The sequence below is a fragment of the Leptonychotes weddellii genome, chromosome 2, assembly GCF_054177405.1.
Source record: "Leptonychotes weddellii isolate Sample4059 chromosome 2, ASM5417740v2, whole genome shotgun sequence".
Lineage (NCBI taxonomy): Eukaryota > Metazoa > Chordata > Mammalia > Carnivora > Phocidae > Leptonychotes > Leptonychotes weddellii.
The window spans coordinates 78,716,080-78,730,766 of record NC_138370.1 but is presented as its reverse complement, the minus strand read 5'-3'; the positions used below and the strand labels follow the sequence as shown (position 1 = coordinate 78,730,766).

Sequence of the window (14,687 nt, the reverse complement as noted above, 5' to 3'; positions counted from 1 at the left end):
CCCTTTCTCTTGACTGAATTCTTAACCTGTGCCAGGCTGCATCTCTAGTCTCTGTGTCTTATTTTAACTTGAAATTCTAGGAGTAACTATATTTAAAAATATAAAAAATAAGATATAGCATCTAGAACTCCACTTTATATTTTTAAATTTCAATGCTCTCCCTACACCACATGCTCATTTCTAAGGATGATTCTCATGTAGAAGGCACCATGAAATGTGGCCTAAGAAACTGAAGACAGTTCTGACTGTCCTTTTATGATTTATATTTAGAATAAAATGTTGTTTTAATATATGCTTTTTTATTCCTCTTAACCAACATGTTATGTTGGCAGTGAATAAGCAAAGCTAGAGTCAGACAAATAGGAGTATACCTCCCAGAGAAATCCTATTAATAACCTCTACTTCACCAAGAATAGGTCTGAATAACCTGACTTCATAAAATCATCATCATCCCATCTAATAAATTCACCCAACTTAGCTCAACTTACTTTAACTAATTTAGTCAGAGTAAGAAGGTAGGTAAAGGGTAGTTTTAATCGTCAACTACCCACCCTGTTGGTGAGAGAGAGATTTCCACCCTAGGGTTTTGGGGATGGGGAGCACAGAACATCTGACACTGGAGAGACGGACGAAATTGATAACAATTTACAAGTCACATCTTCTCACAGGCTGGGGGAGGACACCACACAAAATATAGGGCCACACTACCAGAGGCTATAAGAAGCAGGCTTTTTTGGTATCAAGAGGGAGGGGTTCTCCCTGGTGCCTGCTGGAGGATGTGACTAGGGAGAATTCAATGGAGCTAGCAGGGAAATGAAATCACACTTCTTAAAAACCAACTGTGACCGGTCCCCCTGATAAGCAGAGCTGTTTGGCTAGGGGATCTTATCTTCCAGAGGAGAATGAGGAAGGTGAGGTTAGACCATTCAAGGCACTCCTAGATATGCCAGATGTCAAGGTAGCACATAATATTGGGCTCTAATTTTAGTCCTTATACTGTAATTGACTCCTTGATGTCTTGACACCAATTTTTACCTTGGTGATGAACTGAGATTTCTAGGTAGTAGAAGTACCTCTCCAGGACATGAATTAGCACTTGACCAGGAGGAAGACAGTGTGAGGAGAAAAACAACTATTTTGAGTTGCTGCCTAGGCATTTCACAGTGCGATAAACCCTGCTCTTGCACAGAGTCTGGCCATGTGGATAAGGACCTGAGCTTAGGATTCCCCCCAGAAGTTCCCACTTTGCTTTTCTTGGGGCACCTTTTAAAATAACCACTTAGAATTAAGCCAGTGAAAAGTCAGTGACATCCTCCCCAACCACCTTCTAGGTGCTTGCTACCCTATTCTCTATCACCTGCTTACTCATGGCCTGGGACAGGGGTCTGTCCTTTCCCTGGCTGTTTGACCCCCTCCCTGAGATTTGTAAGTAATAAATCTTCTGACTTTACTTCCTTTGTGTGAGTGTATTGAAACTGTGTTTTTGATCAAAATGACCGTGGGTTCATTTCCCCAAAGTGGGTGCTCGGATACTGAAGGAGATATCTGTCAACCTTGTGTGGGTGGCTTATGCCTCTTCACTCAGCAGATCATAATCTGTATATTTTTAATTTAATGCATCAGCCATGGGCCCCCCAACACAGAGGGCCACATAGTGAGGTGAACTTCAAAAACATAAACTTCAGAGGTGTTCCCTTCATGGCCAATAAAGGAAATTGAGGAACCTGTGTGCGCTAGTACAGAGATGCGTGTCCTCAGGCAATGTGGATTTAGACTAATCCATGTCTGTGGCAATAGCAGAGGGTTATTTCCTTTCTTTGGAATTCGTTGAAGGGGACATTAAGTCTGTAACTTAAGCTGGCTGCCTGGGGTCTACAGGGGACATGGAAGTTGTATTGAATGTCTTCTTTGAGAGCCCAACACTGTCTGTTTTGAGAAGTCAAATGAACACGTTGGTCACCACCAATAATCTCTGAGGTTCTGAAGGGGAAAATAGGAGTATCCTGGTGAGGCCGAATTGTACCTTAGTACATATAGTGACATCTGCTCCCTTGATTTATATTTCAGGTCTCTGTAAGACAAGAGTTTCCCAGAGTCCTTGACTTCCAAGGGAGCAATTCTTATAAAATACACCAAGAGTTTAGAAAAATGTACATATGCAGCCATTTTCTGGCCAGGGTATCCGGTGCTAAGATGATGGCCTGATATATGGTCAACTGTGCTGACCCTTACTTAGATCCTGCATTTATCAGAGACTTCCTGGATAAGGAATGAAAAGCAACAACATTCCACCAGGTTCCATCATATATAATGGTGGCAATATGATCGATAAAGTGGGTAAACTCCATCAATTATGCACTAAGTTGCTCCCACGGGGCTCTCCATGTTGCTAAGGGGTCCTGGGAGAGGGTTGTCCTCCTCTAACACCATGGCATCTGGTGAGGATCTGAGGAGAGGTGAGGCTATACCTTCCAGCAGATGGGATGTGTCAGAGGTTCAGATCTGACTCCAGCCTGTAGAACGGAGGGCTTGATAACTGTGCACAACTTGTGAGTTCTGTTTCCATGACCCAAGGCATAATGGCCAACGTGGTCTGGAAGAATAGATGCTCAGGGTCTGTGAGAGACTGTTCACAGAGGAGCTCAGTATGTGGCCAACAACTACCACTGCTAGTTGGTTTGCTAGATGGGCAATCAAGCCCCATGATTTGGAGATTAGCCCCTTGGCCTGCTGGTAGCCAGCAACACTAAGACAAGCCCAGGCATGATGGCTGGGACAGTTTCATTAAGACAACAGTTGTGTCGGGGCGCCTGGGTGGCTCAGTTGGTTAAGCAACTGCCTTCGGCTCAGGTCATGATCCTGGAGTCCTAGGATCGAGTCCCACGTCGGGCTCCCTGCTCAGCGGGGGGTCTGCTTTTCCCTCTGACCCTCTTCCCTCTCGTGCTCTCTGTCTCTCATTCTCTCTCTCTCAAATAAATAAATAAAATCTTAAAAAAAAAAAAAGACAACAGTTGTGTCACTTTTGGGGTGCCTGGGTGGCTCAGTCGTTAAGCATCTGCCTTCGGCTCAGATCATGATCCCAGGGTCCTGGGATTGAGCCCCGCATCGGGCTCCCTGCTCAGAGGGAAGCCTGTTTCTCCTTCTCCCACTCCCCCTGCTTGTGTTCCCTCTCTCGCTGTGTCTGTCTCTGTCAAATAAATAAATAAAATCTTTAAAAAAAAAAAAAGACAACAGTTGTGCCACTTTCTCCATTATTTGGGGAGGGGCTGGTACCCCATGTTCTCTCCCCTTCTTCTTCTTTTTTTTTTTTTTCATCAGTGCCTGGTCCATGGGTTGCCAGAAGTATATACCCTTGGAGCACAGTAAAATACTTGGGATAGCGGCAAGGGAAACAGCAGCACAGGGAATGGGGAAGGTAGCTACAGTTGCCCAAACGACTGGTACTAAATGACTTAGGTGCCATGATTAATTCTCACTAGGGTGGTCATCTCCTTCTTTTCCACGAACCTCATAATGAGCCATCCCTGGATTGTCCCTGAGGGTGGACAATCACAACAATGTCCAGATGGCTACCCCAAGTAGCTGGTGATGGTTCTCAAGTTAGATGCAGTGACCAGAGAGCTCTAACTTATCCTTGGTAAGTGAAACTGAAGCACCAACTGGCCAGGTAAGGTGCTGTGTTGTCACTGCTTTTATAGGCAGGAGTCCCAGAGACGCCTGCCAAATGTAGACAGACTCCAACAGAGCATCATGCTGAGGTATAGTCAATTAACAACAGTTCTCTTCTTTAGGACAAGAGCATTTTGCAGTGGGAGGGGAGGGCAATGCCTACTAAAGACAACACAGTACCCAATAGGCGAAAGTGCAAGTCCACCAGCAATGACAGTTTGGTCCCAGGCAGCCTTGCCTTTATCATGAAACCATTTAGTTATCCAAGAGCAGTTAATTCAAACTGACCGGGTGTCCTTGGTCATGGTTGGATCATCGTGTAAAGGGTTGTTTTACTTGCCTCTTAATCACCCCTTTGCCGAGGGAGAAATATCTGTCCTAGAGTTATGGGGTGGGAGACTATGTAGCACCTAACACTGGACAGAAGAGGCCAACAACAATTTATTAGTCACAGAGGGTCACAGCCCGGGGTGGAAGGTAGCAGGAAGGATGTTGCACATGGCCACATGGGACTGCACTCAGGAACAGAGTGAACAACCAGGGGCTGTGTAGGAGGCAGGCTTTGTAGTATCAAGGGGGTGAGGTGTTCCCTGATTCTGGTGAGATAGGATTGGCTTGTTTGAATTGGCTTGTTCTGTAAGTGTGTAGGGAACTGACACCCACCTTCACCTGGCCCCCTTGATAAGTAGGGCTGTCTGTCTAGGGAATCTTATCTTTGGGAGCAGAATGGAAAGAGAAACTTGGGAGTTAGGTTATTTGAAGTTTTCCTAGCGGTGCCAGATGTCAAGACAACACATATATTGGACTTAATTTTGATTATACCATAAGAGTGAGCGGTATGCTGTTGGAAAGGACCCAAATCCCTGAGAGGCCTTGAAGAATTTAGGTCTTAGTCAGCCTTGCTTCAAGCCAAATTTGTCAGATATTAAGCTTAGGTTCTTTGAGAGGTTTTCTATATTGTCTTTCAAAGTAGAACATTTTCCAAAGTAGAAACTAAACTTTTTATGAACATAGGTCCCCCAGCAACTATGGAAACTTATGGGAGGGTCTCTTTGTCATCAAGTTCTGAAATGTCATAGCATCACATGATTTGATGTAGATGGATGATGTAACATCCATCCAAATTTCAGATACTTAGTAAGCTCTTTCTGTCTTTAAACCCAAGCTTTCAGTTTTTGGAAATTTTCTTGAATTATTGCTTTCATCATTTCTTCCCTTATTTCTTTTCATGTTTTTTTATCCCTTAGTATTTGGATATTGAACCTCCTCTACTGACCTACCAATTTTCTTCACTTTTTCTTCCCTATTTTCTACAGTTTTTTAAATCTACTTTCTCAGAGATGTTCTTATGTTTATCTTCCAAACTTTTATTTAGCCTTTTATTTCATTGTTTTATTATTATTTTAAGTCTAAGAGTTCTTTATGTTTTCTCAATATTCCTCTCTAAAGGTATTTTGAACCCTTTTCACTTAGGCAATATTTTCTCTTATTCACCTGAAGATATCGATGATAGCTTATATTGCATTTTATTTTCCCAGAATAGTGTCTTTTTCCAGGAATGTACAATAAAGATTTTTTTTTTTTTTTTGCAAATGTCTGGTGATACTTAACTGTGTGCCCATAATTAAGAACAATACTCTAAAATGCTGAAGGTAAACTCTGTCCTTGTGTGGAAAGCTTATTGAGTATGTTTGTCTATAGGGTGATCTTTCTGGATCATTTAATTAAGGAAACCCCAATGTCAATATGTTTGGTATATTTTTCTTCTTAGGCTAGTTAGAGATATCCAGAGAAATGCTTTCAGGTCTTCTGCCTGGCGGTATAAGCCTGAGCACTTGCATTCTGAAAGTTAATTGGGGGAAAGATGACTGGGAGACTCAAGAGCCTAAGTTTTCTGGGTATGATGATCTCACATTAAACTGTACCTGCTGTCTGCCAATGTAGGCACCTCTGTTTTAACCTCCTTAGAGAATAAATTTCCTGTCTTCTAACCAGAGGGGATAATTGATCACCTACATATGCACAGTCGATGAGAGAAACCTGGGAGTCTAATTGCTTCTCAATGACATTTTTTGATCCTTCTTTTTATTTTTATATTCACTCCCACTTCAGAACTAATTTGTTCTATTAATTCCTTAGCCTTTGGAATATTCTGTGGGATAAATCAGATTTTTTTCTTCATAGTCTTAACTTCCAGCTCAAGATTAGATATTTTTAAAACTAGTAAGTCAATAGCAACTTACTGATCCACTTCCAAACTTCCAAAATGTTGTTATAGTTGTTTGCTCACTTGGTTTCTTTGTCTTTTACTTGTTCTTGTAGGCTTTTCCATAGAAAACGTTCTTTTCATTTCTGTGAAGTTTTATGAAAAGCTAAGGCTTGTGCATGAATTCAGCTCCTCTCTCTTTTTACAGGAAGCTTAAAAATAAGCTTTCACATAATGAGCTAAGTCTTATAACACAAAGTCATGAAAAAAATCTGCTCTTAGATTATTGAGAGTTTGTGGGATTCTTGCTAGAAGTACATATTTCTTTGTTGTTAGAACCATACAGAAAGCCCAGATATGCTTCACATTTGGTTACATTTGGGAATTAATACTTTAAATGTAAGATATACATAATTCTCTCATTATATATCAATAAATGAAATTATAAAAATGTGATATGCAATTTCTATTTTCCCAAATGTGAGTATTACAATGATTTATTTTTCACTTTTGGTTTGTAACAAGCTTATCATTATCTTGAGTTTTAAAAATTTTAGGTTGATAATGGTAAAACCAAATAGGTGATATACGTTGTTATATTTGATATAGATTAGAATGGTGATTATATATTCAGTTGTTTTTAAGGATATAATTATGTATGAAAATACAATTTGAAACCTGGTAGTGCATTTCTCTTACATTGGTTTATTCACCACATTATTCTACTTCGAATAGTGCCTGAAATTAGTGTCCAAAGAGTATCAGGCAACTTGCAAGCTTTAGTACTTGAGGTCAATTTAATTACACTGTGCATGACAGAAACTAGGCCATTTGGGTATTGCCTTTGCCACCAGCAATTGACACCTGAGTGTTAATGAGCCAGTAATTAAGAGCTGGCACATACAGACACATTTTACTGTTTGGGACTAGGATAACCATATGCTACATAACTTCGGTGCTAAGTATTTTGTTAGCTTCAGAATTTACACAATTATGTTTGTGAGGTTTTTTTTTTTTTTTTAATCTTCCTTTTGCCATGGTAAAAAAAAAAAAAAAAAGATTAACAAAGAGTTACTTTAAAGATTTAAAATAACCGTACTTGTCATTTTCAAGTTAAGAAACATTCAAAAACTACTAAGGTCATATTTGGAGAGCAGGTATTTGGAAAAAATATATTTGTGGAGGGGTAATTACTTTCAGTTTAAAACCACATCTACAGGACTTATATTTTGAAGAGTCTTTTGTAATATAACAAAGTACCAAAAGCAACTTAACATGGATGTAATATGTAGGGTACGCAGCCTCTGGGATGGCCCATAATGATTATCACCTCCTGGTATTGAACTCTTGAGTACTCCCATTCTCCTGAAGGTAGTTGAGCTATGGAAGCCACTTCTATGGAACAGAATTTGGTTCTGGTGTTAGATTATAAAAAAGGTTATGTTTTCCATCTTGGGAATCTTCTTATACACTCTCTCATTCTCTTTTGGATTGCTTGCAGAGATGTGGAGGCAGCTCTGTGGTGAGACCCATGTGGCTCGAGACCGAGGTCCATCAACAAACACATGAGTGAGCTCTGAAGCAGACACCCTTCCCCAAGTTGCATCTACAGAGGAGACCACAGCTTCTGCCAACAGCTTGAGTGCAATCTCAAAGGAGCCCTTAGTCGGAGGTTCCCAGTTAATGTGCTTTGAATCATACAAATTTGGCGTCTATTTTTTTCCAGCAACAGACAACTAATACAATATGGAAGTGGCAATCCTATCGTCTGCCACAGCAATATGAATATTGATTTTTCTGATGTGATGTGTATAACGAAACAATATGTATAATATACATGCATCATGTCTTTGCTTTCCTCTCCAAATTTCCTTTCTTCCTCTTCTCCCTACCTCACAAAAAATATCCCCATCACTTTCTTGATTAATCTTCTATTGGTTTAAAAAAATAAAACTGTTCTCATCAGATGAAAAATGTATTAACTTTTGTGAATTTTAGTTGTGGGAATTACTTCTAATTTTCTTCTTTGAAAGAGTTTGCTTTTCCATCGAACCCTCTGTAGGACATAGAGCCTTTTATATGCAGATTGATATAATTATGCTTTGAAATAGCTTTGAATTCCCTGTAGCTTAAACTGAGAACATGAAAGGCCAAATGTTATATCGAACTGAAGGATATAAAAGTGCACGTACATCAATCCAAAATGAGATATAGAAATGAACAGCTCTTTACACAGTGATGTCAGTTTTTGACAGATTATTGAAGGATCTTTATAACTGCAGACACTGCTTTGGGTAGCATGAAAACTCTGCCTGGGGATAGTCTTATCAGTTTGTATTTTTTATTCTTTCAATACCAAAAGGTGAGTAGATGTTAAGTGAAACAAGAGAAATACTCTCTGACAAAAGCTTTAACTCTCTTCCCCAAAGATGACATCTGGCCCCAAATGGTAAAACATCGTGTGACGTGATGATAGAATCATCCACCCAATCTGTCACGCTAGAGGTGGCAGCCTGGATGAGGAGGTTACATTTTAGGAAGTCGACAGAAAACCCACTTGGCAATCGTCACCTCCGGAGAGATCCCAGTGACAGACAAGGGTCTCTTCTGCACAGGAGGGGAGTTTATTGTGCCGGTGACAGACATGTCAAGAGGATTTAAAGCGCCCACATTCTTCCTTATAACTAGCAGGAAGATAAAAGGATAAAAAGAACCCAGTGAATTTTTGTACGTTCCAAACCCTTGAAATCAATACCATGTTTATTTACAAGCAGATTCTAAAAAACCTAACTTTATGTTGAAAGAATATGTACTGCTCACTTTTAATATCCCAACTGCTTTGCGTTAAGTAAAAGTACATCTTAGAATTGTTCTTTATATCAGCCATGAATACAGACATTTTTTTTTTCTGCTTAAAGGGCACATCCTCTCCTGAAATTATAATCCAAAGAAAAGAATGAAATATTTATCTCATCTGTGTTTGTTAGTAAAGGGAAATATGTCTTAAAATTGAAGATGAAAATCCCCTAAATTCTGGTGTTTCTAGAATGTGCAGATATTAAGTAAGTATAATTGAAATCAGAACAAGGGCGGGGCTTAAAACTTTGAACAAAATACACATTTTGATACTAATACTGATTCAAACAGAACTGAATAGATGATGAATATAATACTTTTGTATTCAGTTTAGGCTAGGAAATTGTACCATGTTTGGCACTTTGCAAAGTTTACCACTTACTAATCTGCAAAATATATATGAAAGGAGATGATGATAACTTAAGTAGTAGCTTAGAAAAACATAATTGTTACTTAGATCTGACACTATAATTAAAAACGTATGTATCAATCTACTAAAATGTCTCTTTTCTGAAATTATTGATGAATTTAAAAAAAAATTCAAATGCTTTAAACATGTAACTTAATGTATATATTATATTAGTACCACTCTTAACTTTGATACCATAGAAAATATACAGACAATGTGTAATGGGCAGCATGATGCCTCTGAAATTATTTCAAACTGGATTATCTCCTAGCTCTACTATTGAAAATCTTACGACCTTGGTAGAGTTCTGCAGTTGATTTGGAAACTAAAATCAGTTCTTATATCTAAATTAGGGTGATGAATCAAATTTCAGTTGGGAATAATTTAAGACAAAACAACCTCCATTTTATAGAGAGAATCTTTTATGACCTGCTTGGGGGGGGCGTACTTATTCCATAAATTCATGTGAAACCCCATGTTCAGTAGAAGTTCTGGGTAAGAATAAAAAACAAACTAAAAAACTCTCGCCATACTGTGAAGGACCTACTAAAATGGTTCTATTTTTTCGTGATAAGGAATAGCTATATTTTAAGCTATATTGGCAGGAGTGACAATCTTTTCTTGATAAAGATGATAAAAGACCATCTCTACCATGAATTTTTATATAATTTCAAATTGTGGCACAAACCAAGATTAACATATAAGACTCACATTAAAATCAAAACCATGATAGTTTTAAAATTATAATAAAAGCTAATATTTATTAAGTATTCCCTCTGTGACAAGTACTGTGCTATTCATCACATTTATATGAAAAGTGATACTTTTAATCAATTTACAGATGAAACTATGAGAAGCATGTAAACTTGATTATTTCTTAATGACAAAGGTAGTGAGTGTTGAGCTTAAAAGTGACTTCTGATATATGGCTTAAATAATATGGGACAAGAAAAGATAAAATGAAGCAATTAAGCAAATAATGTTTCATTAGAAATGCCCATAATAAATATATGCTGAATTTTCACGATAAACTAAGATATATACCTTCCTCTCACATTTAAACCACATGGCCATGTGGTCTAAATAAAGTTTATGGTGCAAGTATTAGAAATGATAAAAAGACTAACAGATTTAAATTGTAGGTTGTATGCTTTTTCCTACAGCTTCAAACTACAATAGTACATCTCACACTGTACTGAGTCTGTGTGCATGTGTGTCTGTGTGTGTGTGAATGAAATGAGGTAGGAACTTGATGGTCACAATATTGGACATGAATAAAATAGTATAGAATAGAGTGCAGTAGAATATGTTGCAGTAAAATGTGATTTAGAGATATCCTTGTCTAAAATTTCCCAAAGCAGTTTACATGAAACTTCAGTGTCACTTGATCAAAGGTGGGGAAAAAGAAGTTAAGGATTTTTCATTTTTAAATGGGCATTTCATGCTACATCTATTTCTGAAAGATTTATAATTCACCTCACTGTGTTAAAAGTCTCATAGGAATCTTTCAACTTAAAAAGGTCCTGTTTAATGCTTTTTAGCCTAGTATATGTGTATGTATACACACATGTATATACAGACAGGAATGTTACATGTATGTTTATATACATAGTGCATGTACATATATAAAATTTAACAGACATTTCACCTCATGATCCAAAAGGATGTCTATCATCCTTCAGAAATGCTGTGAAAAATAATGCTTTTTGGGGCGCCTGGGTGGCTCAGTTGGTTAAGCGACTGCCTTCGGCTCAGGTCATGGTCCCAAGGTCCTGGGATCGAGGCCCGCATCGGGCTCCCTGCTCAGCAGGGAGTCTGCTTCTCCCTCTGACCCTCCCCCCTCTCATGCTCTCTATCTCATTCTCTCTCTCAAATAAATAAATAAAATCTTAAAAAAAAATAATGCTTTTTGTTTAAAAACAGATTATTTGTAATTGATTTACATGAAATCAAGTCTAATAAGGAACTCTTTAAGACACTGATAAATTGCATTCATTACTTATTCTTAATTAAAAGGAGTGGAAAGTACACCTTAATGGAGAGAGGGGAATTAATATAAGCATTGGAAAAAATGATATTTTTTTTAGCCTTTCTAGCAGGAAGCCTTTCTAACATGATTTACCTAATTAATATTTGATGTGTGCAATTATCATAGTGCCAGATCTTGTAACTCCTTTTTGAAGTTTGAATAGTTCATCTAGGGCAAGTATAGATATATTCCCAATTCAAGAACCAAAGGATATGAAAATTAACATAAAACTTAATAAATTTTTTTCTGACAAGTGGTTTTTAGTAAATTTGAAAATCTGACAATACTTGTATAGTTAGTTAAATTTCATCAAATCAGGTATCACACAGTCTAAGCATTGCAATGTCATCTCATTTCATACTATTTTCTATTCCTTTCCTTTTCAATATTAAATCTTCACTACTTTCTTCAAGCCTGAAATCCAAGTGTGACTCACCCATAGTTTTCAGTGGATGACCTTGCTTCCTAATTCAGAGAAATAGTTTAGGCTTCAGAAAGGATCCTATTAACTTCTAAAAGTCTCATAATTTCCCCATCACCTGCATACATCCTTACATCTTAAAAGGAACATTTTTTTGTCACCGATTGTATTTGTCAAGACTCCTCATTAGCAACGGAATTTCAACCTACATGGGCTTAAGAGGAAAGGATGACTTTCGCTCAGGTAGCTGAAAGGTCTACGCATGGGTGTATTCAAGGATCCAAATGAGAAGACTAATTCTTAAATTCCAAGGTTGATCTATTCACTGATGATTTTAATCCCATTGCTTCCTGCTTGCCTCTCGGCATCTTCCTCCATCAGTTTTCTTCTCCTTTCCTTCTTCCTCTCCACTGTTTGTCCCTCAGTATATAAACATGTTTGAGCTACCCTAACTTAAAAATTACATCCTTACACAACATCTCGATTCATACATGTGTAGTCTCTCACTTTGTCTCAACATATCCTACCTCAACCACTCCGATGTCCCTGCACCTGAAACCCTCATGTTTATCAGGCCAACTCCATAAACTCAATACACCTGAAGATTAAAGCCTCACTCTGGACCCTGTAGAACTTGTCCCAGTACTGCTGATTTACCCCTGCCACAAAAGTGGTCAAGCTACCCTCCAAAGCTAGAGCCCATACATAGTTCAAGCTCTGAGAATCCTTATTTTCCAGCTCTTCTGTTCACTCTTTAGGAGCCCTTCAGGTCTCACTTCCAACTCAAATGAGCCAAGGCCTCATCTTACTAAGGGAATGACTGGCATATGTTGCTTTATTGCCCTTCACAGGTAAGTGCATCTTTTACAAATTGAAGATTTGTGGCAAGGGACTCCATCGTGCAAGTCTTCTGGTGCCATTTTTCCTACAGCATTTGCTCCCTTCATGTCTCTGTGTCACATTTTAGTAATTCTCACAATATTTCAAATTTTAATTATTATTACATTTGTTATGGTGATCTGTGATCAGTGATTTTTTGATGCTACTATTGTAATTGTTTTGAGGCACCATTAACTGCACCCACATAAGACAGCAGACTTAATTGATAAATGTGTCTTCTGCTTCCCCCACTGACTGGTAATTCCCCTGCCTCTCTCTCTCTCTTCAGGCCTCCCTATTCCCTGAGGTACAACAATATTGAAATTAGGACAATTATTAACCCTACAATAGTCTCTAAGTGTTCATTTTATTTATTTATTTTTTTATGGGTCTCACTTTAAATCATAGCTAAAAATTATGAAGCTTAGTGAGAAGGCATATTGAAAGTTGAGACAGGCTGAAAGCTTAAGCCTCCTGCGCCAATTACCCAGGCCGTGAATGCAAAGGAAAGGTTCCTGAAGGAAATTAAAAGTGCTGTTCAGTGAAGACATGAATGATAAGAAAGCAAAACAGCCTTATTGCTGATTGTGGAGAAAGCTTCAGTGGTCTTGATAGAAGATCTAACCAGCCACAGACATTCCCTGAAGCCAAAGCCTAATCCAGAGCAAGGCCCTAAATCTCTTCAATTCCTTGAAAGCTGAGAGAGGTGAGGAAGCTGCAGAACAGTTTGAAGCCAGCAGAGATTGGTTCATGACGTTAAGGAAAGAAGCTGTTTCCATAGCATAAAAGTACAAGGTAAAGCAGTCAGTGTTGATAGAGCAAGTTGTCTAGAAGATCTAGCTAAGATAATTAATAAAGATGGCTACATTAAACAACAGATTTTCAAAGTAGATTTTCAAAGAAACATCCTTCTAATGGAAGAAGTGCCACCTTGGGCTTTCACAGCTAGAAAGGAGAAGTCAATACCTGGTTTCAAACTTTAGTATATGTGCTGCCCAAGCGAGCACCCTGGTTTCAAACTTTAAAAGACAGTTAGGGGCTAATGCCTTTACTTTGGTGACTTTACGTTGAAGCCAATGCTCATTTATCATTCTGAAAATCCTAGGGCCCTTAAGAACTATCTGAATCTACTCTTCCTGTGATCTGTCAATGGAACAACAAAGCCTGGATGACAACATATCTGTTTAAAGATGGTCTACTGAATATTTTCAGTCCACTGTTGAGATCTACTGCTCAGAAAAAAAAGATGCCTTTCAAAATATGACTTCACATGGACAATGCATCTGGTCATCCAAGAGCTCTGTTGGAGATGGATGGTAAGATTGATGCAACAGAGCATCCATTCTATAGCTCATGGACCAAGAAGTAATTTCTACTTTCAAGTCCTATGATTTAAGAAATACATTTAATAAGGGTATAACTGCCATAGATAGCAATTCCTTTGATGGATCTGGATAAAGTATATTGGAAAAAAAAAAACTTCTGAAAAGGATTCTAGATGCCATAAAGAACATCTGTAATTTATGGGAAGAGACCAAAATATCAACATTAATAAGACTTTGGAAGAAGTTGATTCCAACCCTCATGGATGATGCGAGGGTTTCAAGACTTCCGTGGGAGAAGTCACTACAGATGTGGTGGAAATAGCAGGAGAACTAGAATTAGAAGTGGAGCCTGCAGATGTGATTGAATTGCTGCAATATCATGATAACATTTTAAGGGATGAGGAGTTGCTTCTTATGGATGAGCACAGAGAGTGGTCTATGGAGATGGAAACTACTCCTGGTGAGGATGCTGTGAAGGTTGTTGAAACGACAACAAAGGATTTAGAATAGTACATCAACTTAGCTGATAAAGCAACAATAGGCTTTGAGAGGACTGACTTCAATTTTGAAAGAAACTCTTCTGTGGGTAAAATGCTATCAAATACAAGTCATTCATGAGAGGAACAATCAATAGATGCAGCAAACCTCACTGTCATCTTATTTTTTTATCATTAAAGTTTTTATTTTGACAATCACTGTGAACTCATGAATTTTTTACATTTTATTTTTTCCAGAGAAGAATGTTCTTCTTTATTTTACACTTTTTTATTATTAGATTATGTTAATCGCCACACATTACATCATTAGTTTTTGATGTAGTGTTCCATGATTCATTGTTTGCATATAACACTCAGTGCTCCATGCCCTGAGAACATGCCCTCTTTAATACCCCT

The 14,687-nt window shown here is 38.2% G+C and overlaps 1 protein-coding gene across 1 annotated transcript in view; it reads left to right on the top strand.

Annotated features, from left to right (window-relative positions):
- Positions 1 to 7,840, top strand: part of PCDH10 (protocadherin 10) — a 62,602-nt gene extending 54,762 nt beyond the window's left edge. The window contains exon 5 of the mRNA XM_081811867.1: positions 7,377 to 7,840. Coding sequence (XP_081667993.1) covers positions 7,377 to 7,444 — 68 coding nt within the window. The 3' untranslated portion in view covers positions 7,445 to 7,840. The remainder of the gene's footprint in view (positions 1 to 7,376) is intronic.
- Positions 7,841 to 14,687: the final 6,847 nt, after the last annotated feature.